A 26,930-nucleotide genomic window follows, 5' to 3' on the forward strand; every position below is an offset into this window, starting at 1 on the left:
TAGCCTTCCTGAAATGTCTTTTCCATAAATGATCCTGGCTGAAACTAATAATTGCAGGTTGCAGGTGATATTAATTCAGTGGAAAGAATGAGGAGTTCTGGATATGTAGGGAGAGCATTATGTGGTCCAGTGAACTGTACAATGTTTCTCTAAAACAATAAAGAGGAATTACAATAATATATAAATAGGCCATATTACTGAAAACTATAGCTTATTTTATTTAAAAGAAATATTGAAGAGAAAGAAGCAAGTGAAGCTTAAACCCTGTTTGAAAAGAATTTACCTACTTTTCTATTTTTGCATAAAACAGCAGTTAATACCACCCAAAACTAAAAGCTAAAATTCGCCACAAACTACTGTGAGGTCTTCATGTATCAAACAAAGATTTTACTTTCAAGTCCTATGAAAGTCCCTGAACAGAAAAACAAAAGAACCACCATCGTGGCTAAGATCTGAGGTCCCAGTAACTCCCTGCCTTGGGTCTGGCAGCAACTAGGTCTAACAGCTTCAAAGCCAGGTGTAAGGAATAATAAATAATAATCAAATAACAAATAATAATCTGGTGAACAGATTACAGAGCTGACTCTAACCATTAACAAATGGATACTGGCTTAAACTGTGAAGCATGGGGCTTCAGACTACTTATAAACCACTCCCTTCCCAATCTGCAGCAGACCGCGTTATCTCTGGACCGTCTTGTCATGCCCATCAGCATCCCAGGGAGTTGCACCCTACGCCTTTTATACCTCATAAAACAACAACAACAACAAAAAATCACATTAACTCCAGAAATGCAAAGCACCTGAGAGTGCAGCAGGAAGCACAAGGCTGCCAGGGGCCTGGGAAGAGGGAGGGAGGTGCCTGAAGCCTCAGCTTACCTCTTTCTCCCCAGGTACCCAGAGCATGGACAGGGAGTGCCATCATAGCCCCCTCTCGGTCCCAAACCCAAGTACAGCTTATAACACCTGGCAGGAGGGAGCAAAATCCCTTAAAAGGCTCCCCTCTGTCCTCTGTTGCTTTTCAGAGCTTTCCTTCCTGCCCTTTCCACTCGGTGTCAGTTCAATTTGTCAGCTTAGCCATCAGCCCAGAGCTGCACGTGCCGCTGCTGTCGCCGAGCGATCACAGCTGATCAAGAGCTGCATCGTTACTGAGAAGCCTTGGATGCAGCATCACTGTTCATCTCCTTCAGAGAGGACCAAAGGGTAAGACAAACTGAAGTCAGAGATGAAAATAAAAACTTTGGCTCCTAAAATAAAGCCCCGTAACATGGGAAGCTCTCCTGCCACGCAGCAGGAGTAAAAGGCTTATTTTTTTCTTACTTTGATACTTTCTTACCACAAAACAGCCTAAGACTATTGCACAGGTATGTAGAAGTGCTGGGTAGAAAAAAGATTCACAAAACAAGTCTGAAACCTAGAGAAGCACCCGTCATTTTGAGAGTTTTCAAAAGTAATTGTACAAACTGAACGACTATTAGCATACACCGTGATTTGGCAATTTTATGCCACGTATCAATACAAAATTAATTACATATTCTTAGAAAGAGGATTGTAAATGCACTGTGAAATGAGTAAGGACTGTGTTAAAAACTAAAGACTAGAAGTAGCCACAGTGTACATTCCTTACCTATCCTTTAACACTCAACATCTCTAATATTTCAATATCTTTATTTTCCATATTAAGCTCCCTAGACATTTTGATGGTTAAAAGTAGATTTTGCTCTTTTTTTTCTCTCTTTTCCTTTCAACTAGAGCTCAAAAATACATGAATCCCCAAAACAAAACTAAAGCAATTCTTATGAGTTGAAAATAACTATGTGTTTTTTGTATAAGACAATTCTGGTTAGGCAACCTGTTTGCCCAGTTTCGGTCCAGCGGGATTTGAACTGGCCAAAGTATGTAGCCTGAAGACGGAAGTTATAAGCACAAAGCAAAACTCCTATACAAGAGCAGGTACTCAGACTTTCTGCAGAGTAAAATGCTTGTCTGAAAAAAAAAATGGCCAACACTAGTGTACATGCTAACTAGTTCCTCTCAAACATTGATATCTGCCACTTCAAAAGCTTTCTCGTGAAACACTGAATTCAAACAGCCTCTGAATGTAAAATCTTCTGTATTGAGAATGCTTTTCCCAGACATTGCCAAAAGAGCATCTGAAACTATTAAAAACATTTCAGTGTCCTGTAACTTAAAGCAGAATAACTGATTCGTGCTACTTTTTGTTTCAAATCTACATCTGGGCTGAAAATTTATACAGCAGGTTTCAGCTTGAAGCTATTTAAAACAGCTGAGTTATAAACTCCGAAAATTGGGGTTTGGAGGGAAATGCTGACAGACCCTGAACTACTGTGGTGCTACTGGGGAGATGTTTCAGACTCCACAACCCATTTTTTCCCCAGCCTTTACGTCCACTAAGATTCTCCGCTGCTATTAGCATCATACAGAAGTCACTTCTAACCTCTAACATGGCAATCTGGGTTTTTATGACTTGCAGTAAAAACTTCCACAGAGGGGCCAAATTCTGATGACTTGTCTCAAATAAAGTATTGCTGGCTACTGAGATTAAGAAGTGAATATGATGTGGACCTGGGTGAACAATATCCATTTATTTTATTCTGGAATACTAACAGCTAGAGCTGTATTAACAACTACTCATCAAATACTCATCCCCACAGAACTAGTCTGCATTAACAACCTCCTTAGTGAGCACACGACAGGGACTCCCTCCCCAGTGTGTGCAAATATTAATACATAAAATTCAAACCTAATGGTAAGCCAACACTATTTCAAAAAATTATAATCAAACCCAGCACTGTTTATAACAGACTTCCTCTCCTGCATATGATTTATATCTGTTTTTTAAAATTAAAACAGTGCTATATCCAGAGTACGTTTTTGCTTGAGATCGCTGCGAGAGAATTATGACACACTTAACACACCACTCAAAACATTATCATCAACATATTATTTATTGCCAATAAAACTTCACAAAGTGTGTTGTCTGTGAGCTATTTCATTTTCAAGTTATTGTTTAGCTGAGGTTTCTATAGCTCAAATCTGTCTCTTTTTTCCCTTTCAGAGCTGATTCCCATTCTGTTGTAACACAACCAAGTGTTTCACTGTATGACACATGCAGCTCCTTTGGTCTAAAACTACTGGGCAGCTGTATGCAAGTTGCATTTGAAAAATAAAATAGATTTTTTTTAATGGTCAGAAGTATTTCAAGTGAGTTTCAAATTAATATACAGGTAAAGAAGGGCATATATAATTTTGGCATATTTTAAAAAGTACATATTGCATATGAAAACTCAGCTGCACCCACAGCAGCCAGGTACAAGGGGCAACGTGTACCTCTGATGCATCTGAAAATCGGTCAGATCTGCACACAAGACCCACATGTAAGACACATATAAATACATATATATGAACACAAAAAGATTGGGGAACAGTCTGATCCTTTGTCTACCTTTTTATCACATGCAAGCATTCTTATTGTAATAATATTCTAAATACTTTAATATTTCGTTCAGATCTTTCCCTTATTCTAATGAGATGCGACTGCATCCTTTGAATTGCTGTGAGGTAGGAGAAGGCTCAGACACCTCAAATGAGAACAGCAACATGAGCACGATAATGCAACAGCTCCTGCATCTCTGCTTTAAAGAGTAACTATAACACCAACTGAATCTAGTGCTCAATTAAATTATAATCACAATTCTCTGAAAGCTCCTCCTCCTTACCCCGCAGCCCCTCTGAATCAGAACCACTGTGATCCACATGTAGAGAGCATCTGAGTGCTACACCAAGCAAGACACCCCACCTTCTGCCATTTCTGCTCAGTCTGCCCATCGTGTCCTGCACAAGCAGGCCCTGTGCAAAGGGTTCCTCCCGCAATTCCAGCCTCTCCAGGCTGTTCCCACACACAGGAGCACTTTAGCCAATCCTCACCCGCACACCCGTAACATCTTCAAAGCAAACCTCCATCGTTATCACCGCTCACTTTACCAGGGGCTCATTTAACCACTTTCACTATTTCTTCCCGAACAAACGGCCTTGATAACACGGCTGGCACTCGGGAAACACAAGAAAAAGGCGATGTTCTGGAACGCACTGCGTGAGACTGTTTCCAAACTTTTCTGTCTTTTCAGGGATTTCCAGGTGTGTTATTTTTCACAGGAAAATGTGGGTATGTTGAGACCCTCGAAGGGCCACCCCACCTCACTCTGACCCATGCCCTGCTCAGGAAGGCACCTGGGGACACCCCAGCCATTGCCCCCTCCCTACCAAAAGCCACGAGAAGGAAAACTCCAGGGGGAACACTTGGAAATACTGCTAGAGGAGGAAAAGGGCTTGCTTTAAAGCCCGCAATTATTGTTGTTATTATTACAGGGTTTTTTTCCTAAAATCGTTTCCTCTCATTAGCGCGCCGTGGGGATGGAGACAGAAAATTAAAAGCAGCATCCCCAGTGCAGAGCGGGGTGGGATTTATTATGGAAATGTGCGACCCTGCCAAGGAGAGCCTCTCTGGGCAGCCACTTCCTCGGTTGTCCACCAGGAGAAGTGAAGGGGCCCCGTGTCCTCCCCTCCAGGTGCTCTGTGTCCCCCTTTCCCAGCCCCATCTCTGTCCGGGCTCTTGGGGGGCAAAGCCCGGATCCCACTCTGCCTCTCCAGCCTGACCCTCGTACTCCCCCCGCACGCTTCAGAGCCGCCCCAAATGCCCCAGTCCCACTCCCGGGAGCGGAGAGGAGGAAGGGCCACCCCCGTGGGTCAGGGATGGTTTCTCGAGGCGGAGGGGTGCCACACTGAGCTCCGGCCGAGGGCTGAATCCCTCCTTCCCCAGGGCGGGAAAGCAGATTTCTCCAAAAAAACCCCATGGAGAGAGTCTTTGGGGAGCAGGGGGTGTCTCCTGTGGGGATGCTGAAGGGGACACAGGGTGCCCCTGGGCTGCGGGGGGAACACGCCGGCAGTGCCCCGCGGGGATGGAGATAACGGGATGGCTCCGGGGGTGCGGGCAGAGCATGGGGGGCACCGGGGGCGCAGCGAGGGTGGCAGAGGGGGCAGAGCTGGAGCACGGCGGGCACGAGAAGCGCGGCAGGACCGGGGGCACGGCGGCCACTGCAGGACCGGGAGAGGGGGGCGAGAGGCACTGCGGGGGCTGCACTTCGAGACACCGCGGGACGGGGGCACAGGAGGCACAGCAGGACGGTGACAGGATACAGAAGGCACTGCAGGACTTGGACACTTGGAGGGGAGGGCGGGAACACAGGAGGCATTGCAGGACTGGGGGGTCACAGAAGCCCCCCGGGACGCGGGAGCACAAGAGGCGTTGCAGGATGGGGGTGCAGGGGAGGCATTGCAGGGCTGGGGGCGTCAGGGGGGGCACTGCAGCCCGGGGACCACCGGAGACATCGCGGGAGCAGGGGGGACACAGGAACCCCTGCGGGCCGGTGGGGCACTGAGATGCTGCAGGAGGGAGGACGGGAGGGCACAGAAGTCCCTGCGGGCCGGTGGGGCACAGAAGGCACTGAAGGACCGAGCTAGGGGGATCGAACTGCGGGACACATCGAGAGAAATCCCGGCGGGCCGCGGGGCACAGACGCTCCTGCAGGACGGGGATCACCGGAGACACTGCGGCCGGGGGGTGGGGGCATAGAAGCCCCCTCCAGCGGGAGGAAGGGCAGGGGGCGCGGGGGGAGCATCCCGGGCCGCGGCGGCGGCGGGAGGGGGGTGTCTCACCTTGAACGCCACCGGGAGGGTCTTGTTGCAGCGCCAGTGCGAGGGCAGCACGGAGCAGAGGAAGTTGGGGCTGTCGGTACGGACCAGCTCGGCGGGGTGGTCAGCGATGATCTCCACCATGGTGCGGTTATCGTGGGGGCGCAGCCGGGGCACGGCGGTCGCCGCGTCCTGTTGCTGCTGCTGCTGCTGCTGCTGCTGGGCTACCACCACCGGGCTGACCTCGCTCATCTTGCCGGGCTGCAGGCTGCTGGAGGGGGGGCTGAACCTCCGGCTGGTGCTGGGATCTACGGGAATACGCATCACAACAGCCACAAGTTAGCGAATTGGGGGGCGGGGGGGAGGGAGCGGTAGGGGGATCGCTGGTAGAGGAGGCGTGTAGTGGGGGGTGGGGGTTGTAAAAAAAAATATATATCTAGCGAAAAAAGGGGTGAATGAAAAAGTGGAGGGGTGAGGATAAGGGGCAAAAAAGAAAATCAGATAAAAAATAGGAAAAAAAAAAGGAGCGGATTAAACGCACGAAGAAAAAAAAATCTCAGTCTGTTTTTGTTTTGTTTGGGTTTTTTTTTTTTTTTTTTTTTTTTTTTTTTTTTAAAGAAAGATGGACGGGGCGAGGGGTGATGCCGGTCTGGGGGCGCCTGCAGCCCGGAGCAGCGAGGAGGAGGCAGAGGCTGGCGGCGGGTCCGGGGCTGCCCCTTTCAGCACAGCCCGGCTGGAAACTGCATGGTCCCGGCTTCTGCCCAGCTGCAAAGCGCTGCCGCTTCTCCTCCTCCTTCCTTCCTTCCTTCCTTCCTTCCTTCCTTCCTTCCTTCTCGCACAGTCTCTCTGCTCTTTTCCCTCCTTCTAGCCACCGCTTCTTCCCTCAAGTGCTCGAGTTTCTTCCCTTTTTTCTTCCCCTCCCTCCACGTCTTCTTTTCCTTTTCGGATTTTCCAAAAATTGTCTTGGGAGAAGTAGAACTCGCTGCTGGTTCAGCTTCCTGGGCTGCTGCTGCTGGTGGCCGCCAGAATCGTAGCGTAACTCAGCCCCGGAGAGGAGCGGAGAGGAGAGGGGGGGTTCAGGGGAACGTCCCGGTTTCCTCCGAAGAAATCTTCCTCCTCCGAACACACACGCAGAAAAAAAAAAAAAAAAAAAAAAAAGGAGCAAACAAAAAGCTTCGCCGGGACAGAGGCGAGGAGCCGCTGGGTTCCCCCGCTTATTGCCTTTGGCTTCAGGAAGCGGGAGCTCGGGTAGGGGCTTGAGAAAAGTGGCTCCCCCCCTCCAAAAAAAAAAGGCGCTCCCGAAGCGATTTCGGCGGGGAAACAAAGTTACTGGGGTTGTCGGGGTGAAGAGGAAAGTCACAGGGCTGATAATTAAAAGAGACTTTTTAGCTTGTTCCTTTCGGAGGATCAGGACTTAAAAAAAGTTGAACTTTCGGATTCTCAGGGAAAAAGAAGCGGGGATCATAGTTGAGGAAAAAAAAACAATCAACACAACAATAAAACACCCCTCCTTCGGCTGATTTCTAAAATATGACCAAGCAAATTCTAGGAAAAGGCAGCCTCCGTGCAGCCCGGTCCATCACATGAAGTCGCTGCTGGATCCAAGTCCGTTGAGTTGAATAGGCGAACAAAACTCTTGCTTTTTTTTTTTTCCGCCCTTGATGAACAACAGCAGCAAAAAAAAAAAAAAATCATTAAAATGTCGCTTTCTTTGAGTTATTTTTCTTTCTGGAAAATCGGGTTAAAAATAATAATTATGAAAAAAAGCAACCAAAAGTTACAAACTTCTTTTGGGTCCCAAGAAGTTGAGGTCGGGGAAGATGAAGGAGCCGGAAAAAAAATAACAAACCCACGCCACAGTTTTTTTGTCCTGAATGTGGTTTTTGGAGGCTGGGATTTCTAATGATTAGGTTTTTGTGGTTTATATATACAGGACTCTCTGGCTAAGGCGATCATTATGCTGATGAGAGTCAGCAGCACATGGTGCTTCAGTCCTCAGACTTTTGCAGCCTTCAAAATAAATAAACCAATGTGCATCCCCCCCAGGAGGAGAAACTCTCACCCCACGGGGAGAGGGACGGGGAAGGGGGGGAGCAGGAGACGGTCTCCGATCTCCACTTCTCTCCGGGTTTTTTCCATTAACACTTTTGGGATTGTTTGTTTAAATAAAAAAAAAAAAAAAAAAAAGTAATGAAAAATCTTGTTTGCAAAAAAAAAAAAAAAAAAAAAAAAAAAGAAAAAGAAAAAAAAAAAAGTAAGAATAATCTGGTGCCAAAGAGTTTTTTGCTAAGTCTCCGGTAGTCTAAAAGCCTAAACCATTTCCTTGAATGAATGAAAGCTATAAAACCCCCTTCAGACTATTAAGGTAAAGGGAGTCTGGTTTGTTTTCTCCCTTAAAAAAAAAAAAAAAAAAAAAAGAAAAAAAGGGCAGATCTTATTAAAAACCATTTACATACCCAATGGTATGAAAGTGTCACCGCCTCCCCGCGCAGATAACAGCCTATCACAACCCGCCCTCTAATTTCTAAGGCTTTACTCCGACTTGCTACTTCCACCTTCTTGTAAAAAGTCGGCGCTGTGTGTGTGCTCCTTGCTCGCCGCCTGTGTGTGACTCGGGGCGCTGTGTGTATCTGTCTGCGCTGGGGGTGCGGGGACGTGGCCCTTCCAGGAGCCGTTCCGAGCACCCCGACCCAGCCGGGATTGTTCCCCCGGACCCTGCGGCAAAGCCGGGCAGAGCAGCCCCGGCGGAGCAGTCCCGCGTTCCGGGCTCGGGGTGTCCGTGTGCGGCTGCCGGGGCCGGTGCCACCTCCGGGGCTGTTTCTGCACCCGCGGAGCCTCCGCGCCTCCTCCTGCCGGGCGGCACCGCTGCCCCCGCGCCTTCCTGCCCCGCTACCCCCAATTTTTGTCCCTCCGTCCGGGGCAAACCCCGGCTGTGCCTGGGGAAGGTGCGTGCAGAGGCGGCGGCGGCGGCTCCTGCCCCGCTCGGCTCCGGAGCAGAGAACAGCCCGCAAGCTCCGCCGATCGGTCACAGGGGAGAGCTCTCGCTCCGCGCACCGCGGCTGCGGCTCCGCGCCCCCCCAGCCCCGCTCCGCAGCCGTGCCCCCATCCATTCATCCATCCATGCATCCATGCATCCATCCTGCCTCCCTCCTTCCGCGGCTTTCCCACGCTGGCCGCGGGGAGCGGCACCCCCGACCCACTGCCTCGCAGGGATCTGTGCCCTCCGCTCGTTCATTTCCCATTTCCTCAACCGTTGGTTTTTGATGGTTTGTTTGTTTGTTTGTTTGTTTTTGTTTTTTTTTTTTTTTTGTTTGTTTGTTTTTTTTTTTTTCCTTTCCTTTTCCCGGCCCGAGGTTGGAAGGGCTCTGGAAGTTTTCTGTCCTGTTGAGAAGACACGATCCATGTGGGTAACGCTGCAAACCCCTCCTGAGCTCGCCCTGCTACGCCCGGCAACCACAGGGATCTGCTGTTCTCCAAAAGTGGCCACAAGCGTTTCCAAGGCACAATTACTCATCACCTACACGGATTAGTATATATGCAGAAGCTCTGGGTTGCTGCAGTTGTGATACAGAAAATAATTTTTTTCATACTTATTTTGGCAAAATATTTATGTCCATAGATTCTTTTGGCTTCCTTCCTCCTTTAGCTGGCTCTAATACATTCCCAAAGAGCCATTCCAACGGCGCTAGAAAGAAGGCAAAGAGTTGTTTTATATCCAAATGCTATATAAGCCTGACAATCGTGATTTATTTCATTTCAAACAAGAAGATACCTTTCCAGTTTTAATTAGTTGCACTAAAAATTTTACAGTCACCTCTCTTCCTACTAAAATAAAATAAAAAGTTAATTAGGATAAACTAAAATAAGTTATTGGAAGCTACCAGTTTAAGGTCACTTAAAATAGTCCAGAGTTATTTATAATGTCAAAATAAAATTTTCCACTGAGTGCCCTAACAAAGTTTCAGGTATCTGGCACAGCTGATTTTCAGTCTCCATGCAAAAATATCTTTCTGCTGAACATTTACACATTTAACAGGAACTTGCTACAGTCTGGAACAGATCACGGCTCAGAGTTCTAGAATTTTATTTAAATGGTTATGGACAAATTAATAAAAGTACCAGTAATGTTTATGGACCTACATAAAAGCTGGATGGGATTTTTCAGAAGAAGTCATTCATGTTATGATATATATAATCTGGAACGTTGGCTTGGATTTGGCTGGAATGGAGAGCAACCCTGCTGCTCGGCTTTCCTCGGGTTTTATTTCAGAACTTCTCGGAATTTTAGCACTGGTTGCAAAATGGGTCATATTTTAAGATCTTAGGGAATTGTAGGAGGTTGGTGAAAAAATGTGCTTGCGCTGCAAGTTGTATCTTAACAAACACCTTCAGATCCACTTTATAGTATTGAGTTTTCATTAGTATGGCTGTGCTTGCTGCAATTTATATTGTCTTTTAGCTTTTTCACTTTTAACTGTGTTATGAATACAGCCATAATTAGACTGCTTTTGGACAAAAAGGTAATGTTTTAAAGAGCACTGAGTTTGTTTACCATCACATTTCTAAAACACAGGCCCAGTATGCTCCTGTTGTAAGTACTGAGTGCTAAAGATGAAAAATAATTATCAGATATGGAAGATTCTAACCTGGATGATGTTCCCTAAATAAATAGTTTCGATGCCAGTTTGCTGGGCTGGAATGTGCTGCAAAATATGATGAATACAGAATTTATTTTGAGCCTCTCTGTGTATGTAAATAGCCTTTGTGAAACGGGAATAAATGAATGGGTTCACTGGGTTTGTTGTTGTATTTGATATTTTTAGCCAGGGCGACTACATCAATGTCAGCAATTATTACTATAGTGAAAGAATTGCCAATATTCTTGTTTCCAACATCTACCTTCCTCAAGTTTTTTATTCACTTATGAAAGTGTGCATCGAGCCAAAATATGTGAACTTAAGTAAACTTAATGCTAGAGCAGGTTTTGCCCGAACTTCCATTGATTTCAATAGGGGCGAGATAAGCTCCAGTGTCTCTTGGCAGCGCTTTACTTTCGCTTTGGTTGGAAGTTGACTGTTTGCCCAGCTATTCTTTGCTTTTTCTTAAGTATGACAAATAGTAACTCCAGATTAGCACGTTATTCGGTCTGCTAAGTAGGCGTGTGGTAATGAGTTCTGTAACTGCAGCATTCTTACTCAGACTGTGGACTGCCATGGTTTGTTTAACTACTGTATCCCTGCCCCACTGGTTTGCAGCCCAGATAAAAGAAGATTCTTTGTGTCCTGAAATTAGTTGAAGCATTTAATATTTCAGCATCATGCACTGCTTTTTAGCATTTATAGTCCCTGATACAAACAAAAGCATAAAGATCTGATAGGAAGGCTAAAAAAAAAAAAAAAAAAGAATGAGAGAATTTTACTTTCCCCCCAGCATTTTCAGTAGGAAATGAGGACTGAGAGCTGAGACTCTTGTGCTCTGTCTCATGATCTGATGCTGAATGTTCTGGGATCTCAGACAAGACTTTAAGCAAGTTTTCCTTCAGTATAGAATGCAGCCCTAACTGCTATCCGTATATATTTTGAGATAGAAAAATATGTATATAAATTCTGAGAGGTCCAAAGATTAGCAGGGCTTGGCACCCAATAATACCAAGAAAAAAAATTGGAAATCTGGTAGGAAACCTGCCCTGTCCCTGCTGAAAAACTGTTGGCTTTTCCACAGCACCCAGCAAAACACAGGCTGTACAAACAACAAAGTTTACTGCTCCTGAATTTTTCCTAAATGATATATTTTCTGCTTCTCTTAAGCAGGGACTGCAAGCCTATGGTGTGGGTCTTACTGCAGAGTTCTCCCATTTCCCTCCCTGTCTGCAGCCTCTTATGCCCCATTGGGACTGCACATATTTCAGCGAGGTTTAAAGCAGCAAATGACAATGTCATCATCATGAGGAGCAAGAAATGTCGGCCTGCTTGTCATCTTCTAACAGTGTTGGAAAGAGAAAGTATGACCTGTGCTTGCTGGCACTAAAAACCTGAACCTGTAGTAGGATTAGAAAAATGTATCGCCTGTCTTTCTCCAATATTTTTTTTTTTTATTGCAAAATGCAAACCAAAAATTAGCTTTAAGAAGTTGCTAGGGTTCTCATAGTCAGGGGAAAATTGTCGTTTTTCACAGAAAGACCAACTTTGTCTCTTTCCATGAATTCTCCTTCCAGCTTCAGTTTAACTAATTTCAGAGTGAGGAAAAGGTTTTGTTATTTTTCCCCTTGGATGAATTCAGGTGAAATCAGTATATTGTGTTAGAGATATAAAGGCAAAAAACTGATAACGTAATTTTTTTTCCTTATTTCAACCTTTGCAAAAGCAGCATGAGCCAGAAACTGGTTATTTATTCTGTTGACCTTAGTGAAAACTGGTTCTCTTGACTAACTGTGGGGAAAGTGGGTGGTATAGCTGTAATTAAAAAGTGTTTATACCTCTGGAACCTTACAGAGTCCCTAAATTTGCATGCTGTATTTTAAAAGTCTAATGAAGTGCTCTCTGGCCAGATACAAGCTCCATAAAGCTCACGCAGGAGATACTACAAGATGTAAATCAGTCTTAAGTGGGAGAGGGGTTTTTAGTGTTTCTAACCACAAGCACAGCACCAGGTCCTTGCATTTACTCTCTCAGTGTTGCAATGGTGACAATTCCCATTGTAAATCTATTTCCAATAGCATGGATGGCGGGAAAAAAATTTCTTTGTTAATAACACAAGACTCAAGGCTGAAGTATTAGAAAAACACTGAATAGTGACAGGCTGGTTCTAAAAAGGATGAAAACAGACAACTATGAAAGAGATAGTGCAGTCTACAGGAGTGAAATAGAAGGAAGCATATGGTAAGGGCAAATATTAAACAAGCATAATGGGCAAAGAAAACTAACATTTTAAGGACCATAACAACTTTTTTTTGCCTTTTCTTTCCTGAAAATTCACACAGGCCAGACCAAGCCATCAAGAATAATCATGGTGTGACGTAATGTAATCCTGAAAATGCTGAGCATACATCTCAGCAGAAATGTGTGTGTGCCCCACATCAGGTGTGGCCTTCAGCCCCTGAGTGTGGGGCAATCCCTCACGTCAATTGTGGAATTGGCAGCCAAGTCACAGGAGACAACAGTGCCAGTCCCAAAACAAGCCATAAGGACAGGTGACAAAACATTAGACATCACAGGAATGATTCTCTCTAGTAATAGAAGACAAAGATCTGGCAGAAAAAATGGTATAGGTGAAGCTGCCAGCGGTATCTGCAGCTAAACTTGTCTACCACTTTCCAGTATAAGACCTTGTTTTCACTCACATAATGTTGCCAATTTTTAGCTGTTCAGGATGATCTTTTCAATCCTCAGTCTGCCTCAAGCTGAATTTTTTGGAAACTTGCAGCAGAAATACTTTTGCTACTTCTATGATCGGCATTAAGAGAAAACACATTGTTTCACAACATTTTAAGATTTCAGCCCAGTATCTATTTCAGAGCTGGGATGGGAAGCTTTACTGAGTAGGAGAGGAATAAGGAGGAAAAAGTAGATAAGTTCCTTTTGTTGTCCCTGACCAAAAGGATCCACCCGAACTCGGCTGAGTTAGAAGCTGCTGAAAATTGTTGAGGTTTTTCTTGCGCGTGCTCAGTACAGATGGAGGAGTTGGCAGCTGAATTCTCCAAAGCCTCCATGGCAGCACTGGGCTTGCTAGACTGGATTGGATCTGTAGTCAGTCAAGTCTGACCAATATTGCCCCTGACAGTAGGCTGCACTGTTTTAGAGAAAAGGATAAGAAACTCTTGAATCAGCAGATAGATCTGGGATCTATTCCTCCTTTAAGGTCTCATCCTAGTTAATAGTAGCTTAGAAAAAATATAATCAGAATGACTGTCAGCAGTTCAATTTTAAATTGTGTCTTTTAGAAGTCTATAATTCAACCATAAAAATTCCTTACAGGCTGAAATCTGGTTTATACTCTTAGTTCAGAAGTCAAAGTTCTCTACAGATTTTTTTCAGTAGTCTGTTTTGAAGTGATAGAAAAAATAGTTATGTACAAATTCTAGACATTTCTTTCACAACACACTTCATCATTCAGCTATGATAAGCATGGTAAGTTCTAAACTATTTATTTCAAATGCTTGTCTGGCCCTAGAAAGATCAAGAATAATTAAAATCTTCGCCATTAACAGTAGACATTCAAATGTGAACAAGGTTCTCTGACCTTGGGATATTAGGAGCATTATGAGATTAGGAGCTGATGTGATGTAATACCAAAACCTGTTATTCTAGTTTACTATATAAATATTTATATAGTTTATTAAATGCACATATTGAAAAGCAAGGGAGAATCCTCTGTCTTCTCACAAAACTCAACACAAAGACAGTCACTAAGATGTTCTTCTATCTGAAATATAAGAATGACATAACCTGGAAGTATTCAGGAGGAACAAGCAAGAGGTCCTCAGAGGGGGCAAAGCAGATGCAACACCTTTCTTGGAAGACCACAGCAGCTCTCATTACTACCAAGCTTCCCTTTGTAGTAGAGAAGATAGAGGAGCTCTTCCCATCCCTGGAATGGTTTCAAAGATCCTGTGCTTGGCACCCTGAGGTTAGCGCGATTTTTTGAGCAGATAAAAGCCCGTTACATGAAAAGGCAGATTCCACCCTCCTTTTTTTTTTCTTTCTCTTTTTTTTTTTTTTCTTTTTAAAAAAATTGTTAAGAAAAGAGAGAAAATGCTTATTCTGTCTGCAGTTCCACTGATTTCAATGGGAGCCTTCATGGAATAAGGTACTGCTTCCTGTAAGAGAAGCAGAGGCAAGATTTCAGCTGACTTGCTGCTTCCAGTCACTCACCTTATCCTTTCATATTTCCATGTCCAAATGTCCATCTTGGTGAAGAGCATGTTAAGTCTTTCAGATCATTATTTCCACTATATTTTAGAGAGCTGGAATAATTTGTATTTTTAGGCATGAAAAAACCATCTTCCACTGTTTCTGACAATTGAAGAACATGGACTGAGGGAAGCAGAGGAAAGCTCTATTTACTAAACACCACATGTAGATCACCACTGATAGTTTTTCTAACAAATTTATGACCTGTGTGGAGTAAATAAACTCCATTTTTGGTGAAGAATCTGCAGCCAATCATTCATGCTTTCTTAGAGACATTACTGTTCATGTTGCTTTTATGTGGAAGCCTACAGTAAAGGGTGATGTTATGTCTAAAATAGACAGTTGGCAGCTAAAAATGTAAAAAAAAGCTTTTTCTAACATTATTTATCATGAGATTCTTGCTGGATTTTGGCACATTTACTCTGGTTCAGGAAAGAAAGAAAAGATAATGATAGGACAATTATAATTCTTGTAACTAATGTGTTATCTTCATGCATGCACTTGCAGGCCCAGCTCCATTTACTGGCAAGTTATGGCATTTTACACATCTGAAATAAACAGAGCTCTCAGTGTGTTCAGAATGTTTAGTAAGTCTAAAAGCTGTTTGCTCTGTATCTCAGGGTAAATGAGAATGGGACAGACACTGCTTCTCCTGGTTGCCCGTCCTGTATTCCCATCATCATGCTCCTTTCATGCTCCCCTTCCTCTCCCCATTTTATGTTCTGCATCCAATAGAGACAATTTATTATAACTATTTAAGGCAGTCATGAAAACTAAGTGAGAAGAAGAAGTGAGAAGAAGAAGTAAGAAGAAGGTTTACCATGTTTACAGAAATATGTGTTTCTCATGTACAAGTAACTCAGTGGCCTTCAGCTCTCCCCCTCTTGATTTACATTGGTGTGAAAGGGGAACTGGGCTGTTATTTAGTCTACCTGATTTAACAGATACACACAATGTGTTTGCTTATTTTCTTCTATCATATATGAAATTATCAATGCAAACTTCATTAATTCCACATTCCACAGCAAAAGTATTTTGAATTTAAAATGAATAAGTGCCTTTCTGAGTGATAATCCTTTGTCCTTAACTCACCCCAGTGTACTTCAGCATATGGGGCCTGTAATGTTACTGGGGCTCTGCCTTCTCTAGAAGAATGACCTGTTTTTCATGAGGGATGTCAAAAATAGTTTTCCACCCTCAGATCCATTCAAGTACTAGTAAAAGTAGCTGCCTCACTGGTGTGGAAAAGGTCAGGTAAGTTTATTGCTAACATAGGCCTATTGAGGGCTGCATGGGATTTGCCTTGGAGTGTACAGAAGAATTTGTTACAATAAGTGTTGAACTCACTGACTTTGCCCACAGTGGATGAGCAGTAGTTTTCAACCCTGCTCCAAGATGTTTGGAGAGGGGGTGGGCGTTTTGACAGCAGTTGTCAAAAACATCTTGTTTCTCTGGGGCAGGTACATGCCTACCAAAATATCCACGCTCTAAAAGGCCTGAATCAGTAAACCTGGGATAGTGCAAAGTCCCCTTTGACAGCATGGCCTGAGAATTTCTGTGCTGGTGTACACTTGCAGGATGTCAGATGATGAGCAGGACTTTTAATGTGCAGTCCCTTATCATCTACAGCAATACAGAATTGAAGGCTATAAGCCAATTGCCAAAGATTATGCTAATTTAAAGAACAGTCAGTGGAAGAAAATACCCATGCTGTAAGTAAGTGATCAGAGCTCTCACCATGTGAGGCTGCTGACATAATAAATAATGCTGAATTTTGCAGGCTCTTCACACACTGTGCACACTTCTGAGCCATGTGAAAAAACATAAGAAACTATTTTGCCAAACTAGACTGGGTCGGGTATCTTTATTTCTTAGATGTTCATTAATAATTGACCAGTTCTGTGGAAGCATCATAGTATAATCCATAAGAAGTGGATTGTACAAGAGGTTTTCTTTTTCTATGGCATTTATTTTTGCAATTACGCAAAGAATAAGCTGGCATTTGAGGAAGGAAACTGAAGCAGAAGTTATTTTTCAAGTGGATAAAAGAAGATGCTATTTTGTACAGAACAACTTCTAGTTGACCTTTGCAATAAATGCCATAAAATACTATTTTGGCCACAAATGGAGCAACATTTTTAGAAGGATTAATGTTTAATCTGTCTGTCTGTCTGTCTGTGCAGGATTTTAAAAAGGCTGGAGGAAGCTAGCAGTCCACTTTCACTTAAAATTGCATCTGAAAAACTTTAAAACTGTGCAAGATCTTTCTCTGCTGTGCTGGATGCCATTAGCATTAGCATATTACCACAGAAAAGGAATCAAAGGTAGACAGTGAAATTCATAAGAAATCTTCCAAAAGCCTTCTATCCCTCAAAAACTTTAATTCCCAACAAGATCCTGACTGCCACAAAACCCACTAAAATATATGAACTGTTCAGTAGGCTCACAGAGTTGATAACAGTCTGAGTGGTTTTTGATAATGATAAAATGCAAAGCTATGTTAGACTGGAGAGAGCAATTTTTGAAGAATTTTGAAATCCTGAAGAAATTTCAGAGGGGTCAATTACTACACTTGTGGGATTTTTTTCTTTCTTTTGAGTTGAGATTTTTTTTAGTCATTGTCACTTTTTTTTTGGCATTGGTAGAGGTTTCTGTCACACTGCATGTCCTGTCACACAATATTGCATGAGTACCATGCAGCCATTTCATGTCTTTCCTAGCCCTGGATGGTAGATGAATGTAAACCTTAAAAGCAAACAAATAAAAAAGACCAAAAACAAACCCTCAAAAATCTAAATACTTTACAAATACTTTTAAAAGTAGGGATAAAAGAGGTAGCTAGCATAGGGAAAGAATCTCTCCTGATTCAAGAGCTCTGTTTGGCACTCTGTAGACATTTCCCAGTAAAAATGCTTTAGCTGATCCCAGCTGTAATACTGGCTCATTGAAAAGTTGACTGGGTATGTCCTTTGGCTGATCTGAACTCACTGTGTATAGTTTAAAATCAACATCCTGACTTTTTCATAATTTAAAAACCGTATCTAAATCATTAGTGTAAGTGTATTTTAAAATGGCTCTGTATTTTCCATCATGATACTGAGTTGAAGCTGGCAGAATGGAAATTGGAGAGCAGTTGCAAAGAAATAAAAAAGTATCCTGCTCTGCTTCTCAGCTACGGGAATGACCACAGCTGCCAGAGAAGCACCTTATACAAAAGGAAGACTGTCTGGGGAAGAGGTAAGGATATTCTCAGGACCTCTGTTGAAAGCAGTAGTTCTTATCCAAAAGAAAGATGGAAATATGGAATTGTACCCTTCCTTTAAAACCAGGTCTTGCTGCTTTCCTGTGTGTTACAGATCACACGTTATTTTACATTGGAAGCTTGGTGCTCAAATCTAAAACCTAAGGGCCAAGTTCTGCCCTTAGATACACATGCACCAGTCCAATGAGCTCAAAGAGAGCTGTGTTCATATGTTTAGCAATGGAATTTGGCCCTAAATATTTAAATATTTATTCAGAGGGAAAAAAAAATCTTCTCTGATATATTTGTATCTCATATCTAATGTACACAGATTACCACCACTGGGCACCCACCCTGAGAAGAAGTGTTAGAGAACCATAAACTCAGCGTTCTACCTGCTCTGCCTGGTCAAATAACATGAATTTGTTTCAGAACATTAAGGAAATTAAATCTTTAGCAACCTGTGGCTGATGTTATTTATTCTGCAGCCCAGTAGTAATTTGATGCAAATTGCTGGCACTATTCCTACATCTCAAGAAATTACTGTTTTGAATGGACTGATTCTGGAAACTTTCATTATAGGTATATGCAATCCAAAAGGAACTCATGTCCTTTGCTTGTATTTTTTTCTGCAGAAGAAAGCTCAGTGTTCTGTCTAATTCTCGCCTTCCAAAGGCTTATGATTGGAGTCCATAATAATTAACCATGTCATATGGAAATGGTTAATCTGAGATCCCACCTGCTCTCCCTGGCAAATGACCCAGATGTGTTTTTGCTAAGGATACAAAGGATTCAGAAACCTGCAAATTTTCCTCAAGCAATATAATACTCCAATTTGTATATCTCATGTTAAAGTGAAAAGTAACTATATATAACTGCTATTTTCCTTGGACAAATGACAGCTAAAGGAGAGCTGAGTTCCAGGTTCAGACACCTAAATTTGGTTGACTAAAAGTAACTGTTTATATTTATGCTAGCTATTTAAGCTACCATGATGCTCAATAGTGACCTAAGGCTCAATTCACTTGCCTAAAATTAAGCTTCCAATGCCATTACAGCTGCCTTGGGCTACCTAAAAAATCGCCATGGATCTGGCACATCTGAGTCAGGATCTGTGTGAGGTGCTTTGGAAAGGCAGGTGGAGGGAAACATCATAGCCCAGAGGACTTGACACAGGATAGCTGAGCTCAGCCCTCACGAATGCAATCAGTGGCTTCTACAGAGCACATCTCGTGGCCAAACAGAGCTCTGCCTTTGGAGGAACTGGTTTCTTGCCCGTGTTGACCATGGCGACTGGTTTCCATTGAAACCTACTCCTGATATGGTAGTTGCCAGAGTAAATCCTGGTTTTAGGGTAATCAGTGTGCTGCCAGTTCAGTCTGGCTTGCCCTACCTTGGTTGTGCATTTTGTGCAGTGATTCCAGTGAAATGCTGGCAGGCAGGACAGCCAGAGTGATGGGCAGGTGTGATTATAGGGGTGGTGAGTTTCTCTTGATGTTGTGCTTCAGGGAGCTCCTTGAGATCCATTTGGACATCTAGCCAACCCTGCTACCTGCCCCTTAGCTAGAGGAGTCTCTGGATACTAAGAGTTGGCTCTTTACATTCCTTGGGAGAATTGGCACTTCATCTGCTTTTACTGCTCTCATTTTTAGGTGACAAGGATATCCAGCATATTGCTGGAGATCTCTTTTCAAAGCTGCATTTTTTCTGGGCACAGTCAGTTTCATAAGAAAGACTCTTCACCAAATCTCACTTTCTTTTAGAGTCTTTTTTTCTGGAGCTCTCTAACCAGACACGTCATACTTGAATATTTCTGGCTATAGAGGTGCAATGCATGACGTTGCCAAAATGCTGTGGCCTCTGTGGTAAGAACAACAGCATTAATAATCATTAATAATCATGGCCAGTTGGGCCTTCTACCCAGCTCTTGCCTCAGTATTAAGAAGGTGAGTTAAAAGTGATGCAGAAACTAGAAATTCTTCCCTGCTACAAATTGTGTTTTTGGTTTGCTCTGTGGTTATCTTGGTTGAGATCAAACCTCAAGCATTACTTCAGATAACATACAACTATTAGCATGTGCTTCCTTGATTGTGTGTGGCAACTCCCAGCCCCATTTGTGGAAGCCATGGTTTTGAAAAAGGCACAGCAAACAAGTACTATTTAAGGCATAGTCTTAGTTAGGGCAGCTGACTGGACAGGCTGGAGGAGTCAGTGGCTGGGAAAAGGGCCCCTCTCAAGTAGTTTTTCTTCAAGTGCATTGATTCAGATCAGTTGGGAACAAAACCCTGCTTTTATCTTGTTTTATGTTTAATTCATATGCTGCTTACTTAAGGGCGTGCCTATGGGGCAGGCTTCTGAGAGAAGTGTTAATGCATGTCCAAAATGGCTACTACAGATTGGAGATCTTGGTCACAACTGGATTACACAAAACAAAGCTCTGTCCTCAAGATCACGGTGCTGCCTAATTCCATCTCTCCAGGTCTTTAACTTCCAGCCATTGGAATTGCCTCAAATCCATTTTGGCACGGAATACATAATTATTTTCATATTGTGCTAGTCTACTCTCCTGCTTTCATCCCCATGAGCCAGGAGTGAACAAGAGTTGGCAACTTTATACTCAACTATTATATTGCAGAGTACACTTTAATCAGCACCCTAATAAATAGCACACCCAATTAATTGGGATATTTGCCAGCAAACCAATTCCTTTCCCTGTGCTTCAGTGGCTGTAAATGATGGATAAACAGCATTCTTGCTGTTGTCTGCGAGCATATTTGTTGTAATTAACAGGTACGAGTTGGTCTTTTCTGGCATATGTTTCCTCAGTAAGTTGCTCCCTTTTTAGTAGGCTCCCTGCTCCATGCAGTTACTAAAAATAAATAACAGATTTCCCTTTCAGTATTTGCTGAAATCAAGGCAGCTCTTTTGTATTTTAAAGGAAAAAAAAAAGTAATCTATCCATTACATTGCTATATGGTTTTGACATTAACAGTAATAATTTAATTAGCACATTTCTTCTTTAATTATTATGGTAAAGAAGTTTTTGCCACACCATGGAATAATTTACAATAAAGGAGGGATTTCTGCTGCAGCTCTCTACCTTTTCTGACCAGGGGTTGCACGGTGGTTGGCTTTAAACTGGTATTTCCTTGAGAAGGATCCTCAGAAGTACAATCTATTTTAATAAACTGGTATATGCTATGATTTACAGTAGACATGTGACAATTTCTCTTATTTGGACACCCTTTGCCAAAAAAGCAAACAAAAATGAACACAGTAAACTTTTTTAATCCTTGCATTCCTCACAGATTGCTTTAGTGGCAACTGAAAAAAAAAAATTGGAAGTAAATGAATATGAAAAGGGAAATGGTACTGGAGAAATCTCAACAAGGGACCTTAAAAACCAGGATGGCTATGGATCAGCAAAGGGTAGAAACATTTGTGTAGTTGAAGGAGAACATAATTTGTGGGTTATCTGAAAAAAAAAAATTGTCCGGGTTGGCATTTACTTTGACTTGTTGGCAGGAGGAAAAGAAACCGCCCTGTACCACTGCATAAGGTTCCTTATTAGTTGTGGCTTCTGCAGAGGCTCCGTCTCCTCTTTGGAGCATGGAGGATTTCTTTCATTACATAATCTGGAATTTTTATTTTTTTTTACATAGATTGAATTTTTTTTTCTCCTGTGTGTGCAAATTCTCTTTGCCCCAATGCTTCTATACTGAGGAATGCAAGCGTCTAGAGTAACAATGGTTCATTTTCCTTTAATGACTTTGTCGACAGGATGGAGACATTTTTGTGGTGTGATGAATTCACTCGGTCTCCCGTTGTGTTTTCTCCACATGCTTTGGAAACTCTCTCTCTCCCTGAGAATTGTGGCCATCCACTCCAGCAAGAGCTTCATTACTTTATATTCATTGTATTTAAATGACACCCCAGTGGTACTGACCTCCTGGGATGATTGATGTAAATTATATGCTATGTAGGGGGAAAATAAAATCTTTTTCTGACTTTTTATGTTCTGCAGAGAAATAAAAAGTGAAAACAAATGACAGAGAAAATCAGGCCTATTCAAAGTGAAACTTTGTAAGCATTATGGTTTGAGCAGACTCCAGTTTGTGAAAGTGCTGAGACAGTTCATAATGACCTCATGATCTGAAAGGTGACCTGAGAAGGGGGAAACAATTTTGTATGTGACCTTTTTCAGTTCTGTATAATACATAACAAAAACTTCATCATTTTTTTTTTCCTCTTTGCAAGTATTGTAAGAATTCAGACCTAAGCAGAGAAGAGCCTCTGCATTTTTACCAGCTAGACAAAGGCACAGTACTAGGACACCTCAGTGCTCTTTCCTCTTCTCTTCCAGCAGATTTTCTTGTATTGACTTTTTGTAGCCAGTAGGTATCTGTCTTGTTCAATTATTCTGCCAGAAGTTATTACCTATAGAAGTGGCAACAGGGGGAATGTTCTCTCATCAGCCCAGGTCATCATTGGGCAGGAGCTTCAATCCCTCATGAACAGGTAACCTGCTGTGCAGGCGAAAGGGTTCTGCACAGCAACACAATTTGTCAGGAAATGTTTCTGTCAGTGCTTTTTCAGGCACCTCACCAAGTCACACTGCCTCTATCCAAGCTCCTGGAAGTTATGCAGCTCACACTGGACATGCTCAACCATATTATCCCAGAAATTCTGGTATTAAAATTACCATATGGAACTGGCATAGTAATTTCTCTGTTTTTTCTATGTTCTTATATTATTCTGTCTTATCAATTCTGAGATATATAAAGATATGCATAGAAATGTCAGTAATATCTTGCCTTGCCTCCCTCAGTTTAATGTAAGGTTCTGACAAATCACAGAATTTGGCTACAAACTCGAGTTGCCTCGAGTTTTTCTGCAGTACTTTTCATACCCTGACAGAATGTTTTGATTCTCCTTTTTGCCAGGAAAATGCTTATTGATAATCCCACTTTGGCTGGGGTTGCCCAGATATTTTAAAATGTATAACAGGAAGGAACTGTTCAGGCCATCCTCCTCACAGCAACAACTTAAAACTTTGCTGTGCAGGCAAGAATCAGCAGAGTGAGGCCTCATTCTCCAGGATAATATCTTGGTGTTTTGCCCTGTTGCTGTCAGTGCTCAGGCTGGTATCAGCTTTGCTTCCATAATGGTAAGCAGCAGAAGGGAGAAGGGAGAGGGGCTGGCAGCACTCAGCAGCGAGTTGCAGAATCACCTCGGCTTTCTGAGGCTGATGTGGGAGGTGGGAACAGGGAGGAAGCAACGCAGAGGGGACTGACAGAATGTTTATATGAAGTAGCAAGAAGGACTGGGAGTGAGTGGTAGCCAAAAAAAAAAAAAAAAAAGAAGTAAGGGCAGCAGAAGTCAGCTAAGGGAAAAAGAAAATAAGATTACTTTCTACTAAACTGGAATTCAGATGGTCCCTAGAGTGTTAAGATCACTGCAGTGGTTGCCAGAGCTTTCTTCTTCCTCCTTTTCTTATCCAGACCCCCAAAGAAGTAAAATGCTGAGATTTACATAAAATCACAAAGTCTCTGAGTTGTCAGTTTCTTAGAATGCGTCCTAGTAAAATGATATGAATAGTGCTTGGTGAGCAGGCAGGAATTTGAATTAAAAAAGGACTAAGGAGGGCAAAGTAAAAGAGCATAACTTTTGAAGTTATACACCCCACAAACTTTTGAGAAAAGTAAGATTTTTTTTTAAGTACTAATAATTACTCCATTTACCTCCCGTGTTCCCATATATTAGTTCCACTTTATTCCATGGCACACATCAGCCTGTCTCCCAACAAACCTGCATGTGACGAGCAGAATGACAAAACTAAACTCACAGAAGCCTATGATTAGGAGGTGTCCAAGGAAGAAAAGGTTGAAAGGAAGAAAGGTGGGTTAATGCTCCAGCTCACCTAGTCATGCCCTTCCCCATCAACCTGTTGAGCTAGCAAGATACAGGAAGAAGAAAGTCACCATTGCCAGGAATCAAGAGGAAAACATGGGTATGTAAGCACACCAATGCACTGAATCAGCGCAGCAAAGAACAGAATATTTCAGCTGGAAGGAACCTACAACAATCATCCAGTCCAATTGCTGACCATGTCAGGACTGACCCAAAGTTAATGATACTGTCCCAATGCCTCTTATACACTGAGAGAAGCAGACCATCAACCACCTCTTCATAAGCCTGTTCCAGGGTCTGGCCACTCTCTCAATAAAGGAATGCTTCCTAATGTCCAGCCTAAATCTCCCTGGCTCAGCTTTGATCTATTAATGCCATGGCTGAAATAGTACAACTGGGTATTGCTGTAGCAGGATCCATTGGTGTTTCCAAGGGTAAAGATGAGCGCAGGTCGCTGTTGTTTGCGCTGCTATTTTTGAACACCTGTACAAGGATGTGGCTGCTGAGATGAGGGTGTGCTGGCACCTGTGCTGAGATCAGACACCTGTGTACACCCACAGCTGTCTCTCCCAAAAATCCCCTGGCTTTTTGGACTCACACCAGCCCTGAAGGCCCTTCCTGCTGCCCTCCAGCAATGCCTGGGGCTGAAGGGGAAGGAAAAGGTGGTCATGGCCTATGAGGCAGCACATGCAACACCATCCCTTGAGGTGTTTAAGGGAAGATTGGATGTGGCGCTGAGGGAAATGGCCTGGCTCACAAGGTGGTGACTGGTGCATAGGTTGGACTCGACAGTCTCAGAGGTCTTTTCCAACCTAACTGATTGTGTTATTCACAGGACCACAAAATTGTTAGGGTTGGAAGGGACCTATGGAGACCATCCAGGTGACACACGAACGCGTTCAATTGGGTTTGAAATGTCTCCAGAGAGGGGCAATGCACAAAATCCCCGGGCAGCCCGCTCCACTGCTGTGTCACCCTCAACGCAAATAAGTTCTTACTCATATCTAGGTGGAACTTGTGTTTCATTTTACAGCCACTTCTCCTCGTCCTGTCGCTGGGCACCACTGTAAAGGGCCTGGCACCATCCTCCTGGCACCCCCCTTTGAGATATTCACACGCACCAACAGTAACCCGGGCGAGCGGCGGGCCGAGGGGCACGGCAGCGGCGGGGGCGGGAGGAAGCGGCGGCAGCGGCGGCAGCCCCGCCTCGCCCCGGCTCCTCCCCGCGCCCTGGGAGGCGCCGCCGCCCCCGCCTCCATCTGCGGGGCGGCCGCTGTGGCGGAACCGGCTCCTCCCCGGCGCGGGCGGCGCCATTTTACCCCCCCCCCCCCCCCCTCCCTCCCTCAGCGGCCGTGGCGGTGGAGGCGGGCGGGGGGAACAGCGCGAAGCCGTCGCCGCTTTTCCGTCCCTCTCGTTTCTCGCCTCGGTCCAGGCAGCGCGTGGAGGGGAAGGACCGAGGTTCAGTGCCTGCCCCTCGCTTTCCCCTCTCGGCTGTCCGCACACGGGGTGGGGGGACCGGGCACCACAAGCTGCTCCCACCTTCCTTCCATCCTTCCTCCCCTGCACATCTCAGCCTCCTCATCCATCCATCCCCAGGGGTGAGCCTTTGAGTGAGTCACCAGAGAGAGCACGCAATTAGAGAGTGTGTTGCTATTAATTAACTTAGCGAGGCTGCTCGTTGTTGGGGCCTTCAGGAGCATTAGCGGGGCGGTTCCCGCCCGCGGTACCTGCGGGGCGGGGGCGCGGGGGGCCCGGGGGCGCGGCGTTTGCTGGTGGCCATCAGTGTTACCTTGGACCTTGCCCCGTCCTGTTCGCTTTGTCGTCTTGCAACTAATCCAGGAGGTGTTCCTAGGACTTTTAAAATATAATTTTTAAAAATACTCTTTAAAATTATGTGACAGCTTGGCCTGCAGTACACTGTGTACTGCTGGGTGTTAATTTCTTCGTGCCACTCCAATGTTGTGAAATGTGACTAGTTTGTAAATTTCACTTAGAGGAAATGGATTTTGTTTATTTTGCCTGAACAGGTGTGATTCTCTAACTGGAATCCTGTGATACTCCTTATTTGGAGTTGTATGCATTTGGCTGCTCATTCTTGATGAGAAATTTTGGATGCATACATTGCTGCCATAGCTTAATGGTTTTCCTCATATGCCAGAATTTTCTCATAAGGTCTATAGTGTTCCTTATAGAAAGTATTAGTCTTTACAGAAATTACTGGGAAATGCTAAAAGCCTAGGAGTGACAGTCCAGAAGATTATTTCTCTGTGTTAACTATAAGTGATTTTTCCACTTTAGAATATTTTTATATTTCCTGTTTACTGATCAACTTCTTCTAAGTTCCTAGAAATTGCACAAATGGATGATTTGCAGTCAATGACTGCAAAGCACATATACATGCAAAATATATATTACTGTGTTTGTGAAATGGGAGCAGGAACCTGATGTTGCAGACAGTGCAAGTTTGCTGTATGGCATTAGTGTTAGTGATTTATTATAAGACACTTGATTTCCTACTAGTGAATCTGCTTCAAGGTTTGCAGCCGTGTTGGTGTTTTGCTAAAATTTTCTTTTGAAGTGTTTTATGTAACTCCCACATCAATCTCTTTCTTGGTACAGGCCTGGCTTTCCCTTTGGCTTAAGGCAGCAGTCCTTACTTGGCAGGATGCAGTGCAGCCACCCTCTCTCCCATTTTGCATATCTTTCTTCACTGTTGGCCAGATCCAAGTGGTGTGGAAGGCAGTGTCAGTCCTTTTGTTGACTTTGGTGGACTTTACACAGGCTCCTATTTGCATGTTACTAATATACAAATCATATTTGTTTTTAGTTTGGTTCCTTTTTATCCTGTGTGTTGATGCTCTGTAGGTGCGAATGTTGATGGCCAGAAGTAGCATTTCCAACTGTAACAGGATAAAATTAAGTGTTTCTGAAAGCCCTATCTCTGCTTGTGGAAGTTTAAAAAAGTTAGTTTTCAGTTAGATAAAGAGATTCTTAGTTATGATGATTCTGAAGAAAAGCTTGAGGTCTAACCAGAATCTGCTGAAACTGCAGGAGGAAAAAGCTCAAAGTTGTGTCTCTGAGAAGTAAACAAGAAATCCTTTAGTGGCATTTAACTTGTGATTTTTAAATCTATGGATTTGAAGACTTTTTTTTTAAGGT

General features: G+C 43.5%; 2 protein-coding genes across 4 annotated transcripts in view; one reads left to right on the plus strand and one right to left on the minus strand.

Moving 5' to 3' along the window:
* RUNX2 (RUNX family transcription factor 2) overlaps positions 1 to 26,930 on the minus strand; it is a 214,841-nt gene that overhangs the window by 150,363 nt on the left and 37,548 nt on the right. For both annotated transcript variants that reach the window (XM_059469211.1, XM_059469212.1), the window contains one exon: positions 5,736 to 6,019. In XM_059469211.1, coding sequence (XP_059325194.1) covers positions 5,736 to 6,019 — 284 coding nt within the window. The remainder of the gene's footprint in view (positions 1 to 5,735; positions 6,020 to 26,930) is intronic.
* The window catches only part of SUPT3H (SPT3 homolog, SAGA and STAGA complex component), a 254,555-nt gene continuing 252,746 nt past the window's right edge, over positions 25,122 to 26,930 (plus strand). Inside the window, exon 1 of one of the 2 annotated variants that reach the window (XM_059469215.1) lies at positions 25,122 to 25,229. The gene's annotated coding sequence lies outside the window, so the exon portion shown is untranslated. Of the gene's footprint in view, positions 25,370 to 26,930 lie in introns of both variants that reach the window. The other variant, XM_059469214.1, reaches the window with a different exon arrangement.

Source organism: Ammospiza nelsoni, chromosome 3 (assembly GCF_027579445.1).
Source record: "Ammospiza nelsoni isolate bAmmNel1 chromosome 3, bAmmNel1.pri, whole genome shotgun sequence".
Classification (NCBI taxonomy): domain Eukaryota; kingdom Metazoa; phylum Chordata; class Aves; order Passeriformes; family Passerellidae; genus Ammospiza; species Ammospiza nelsoni.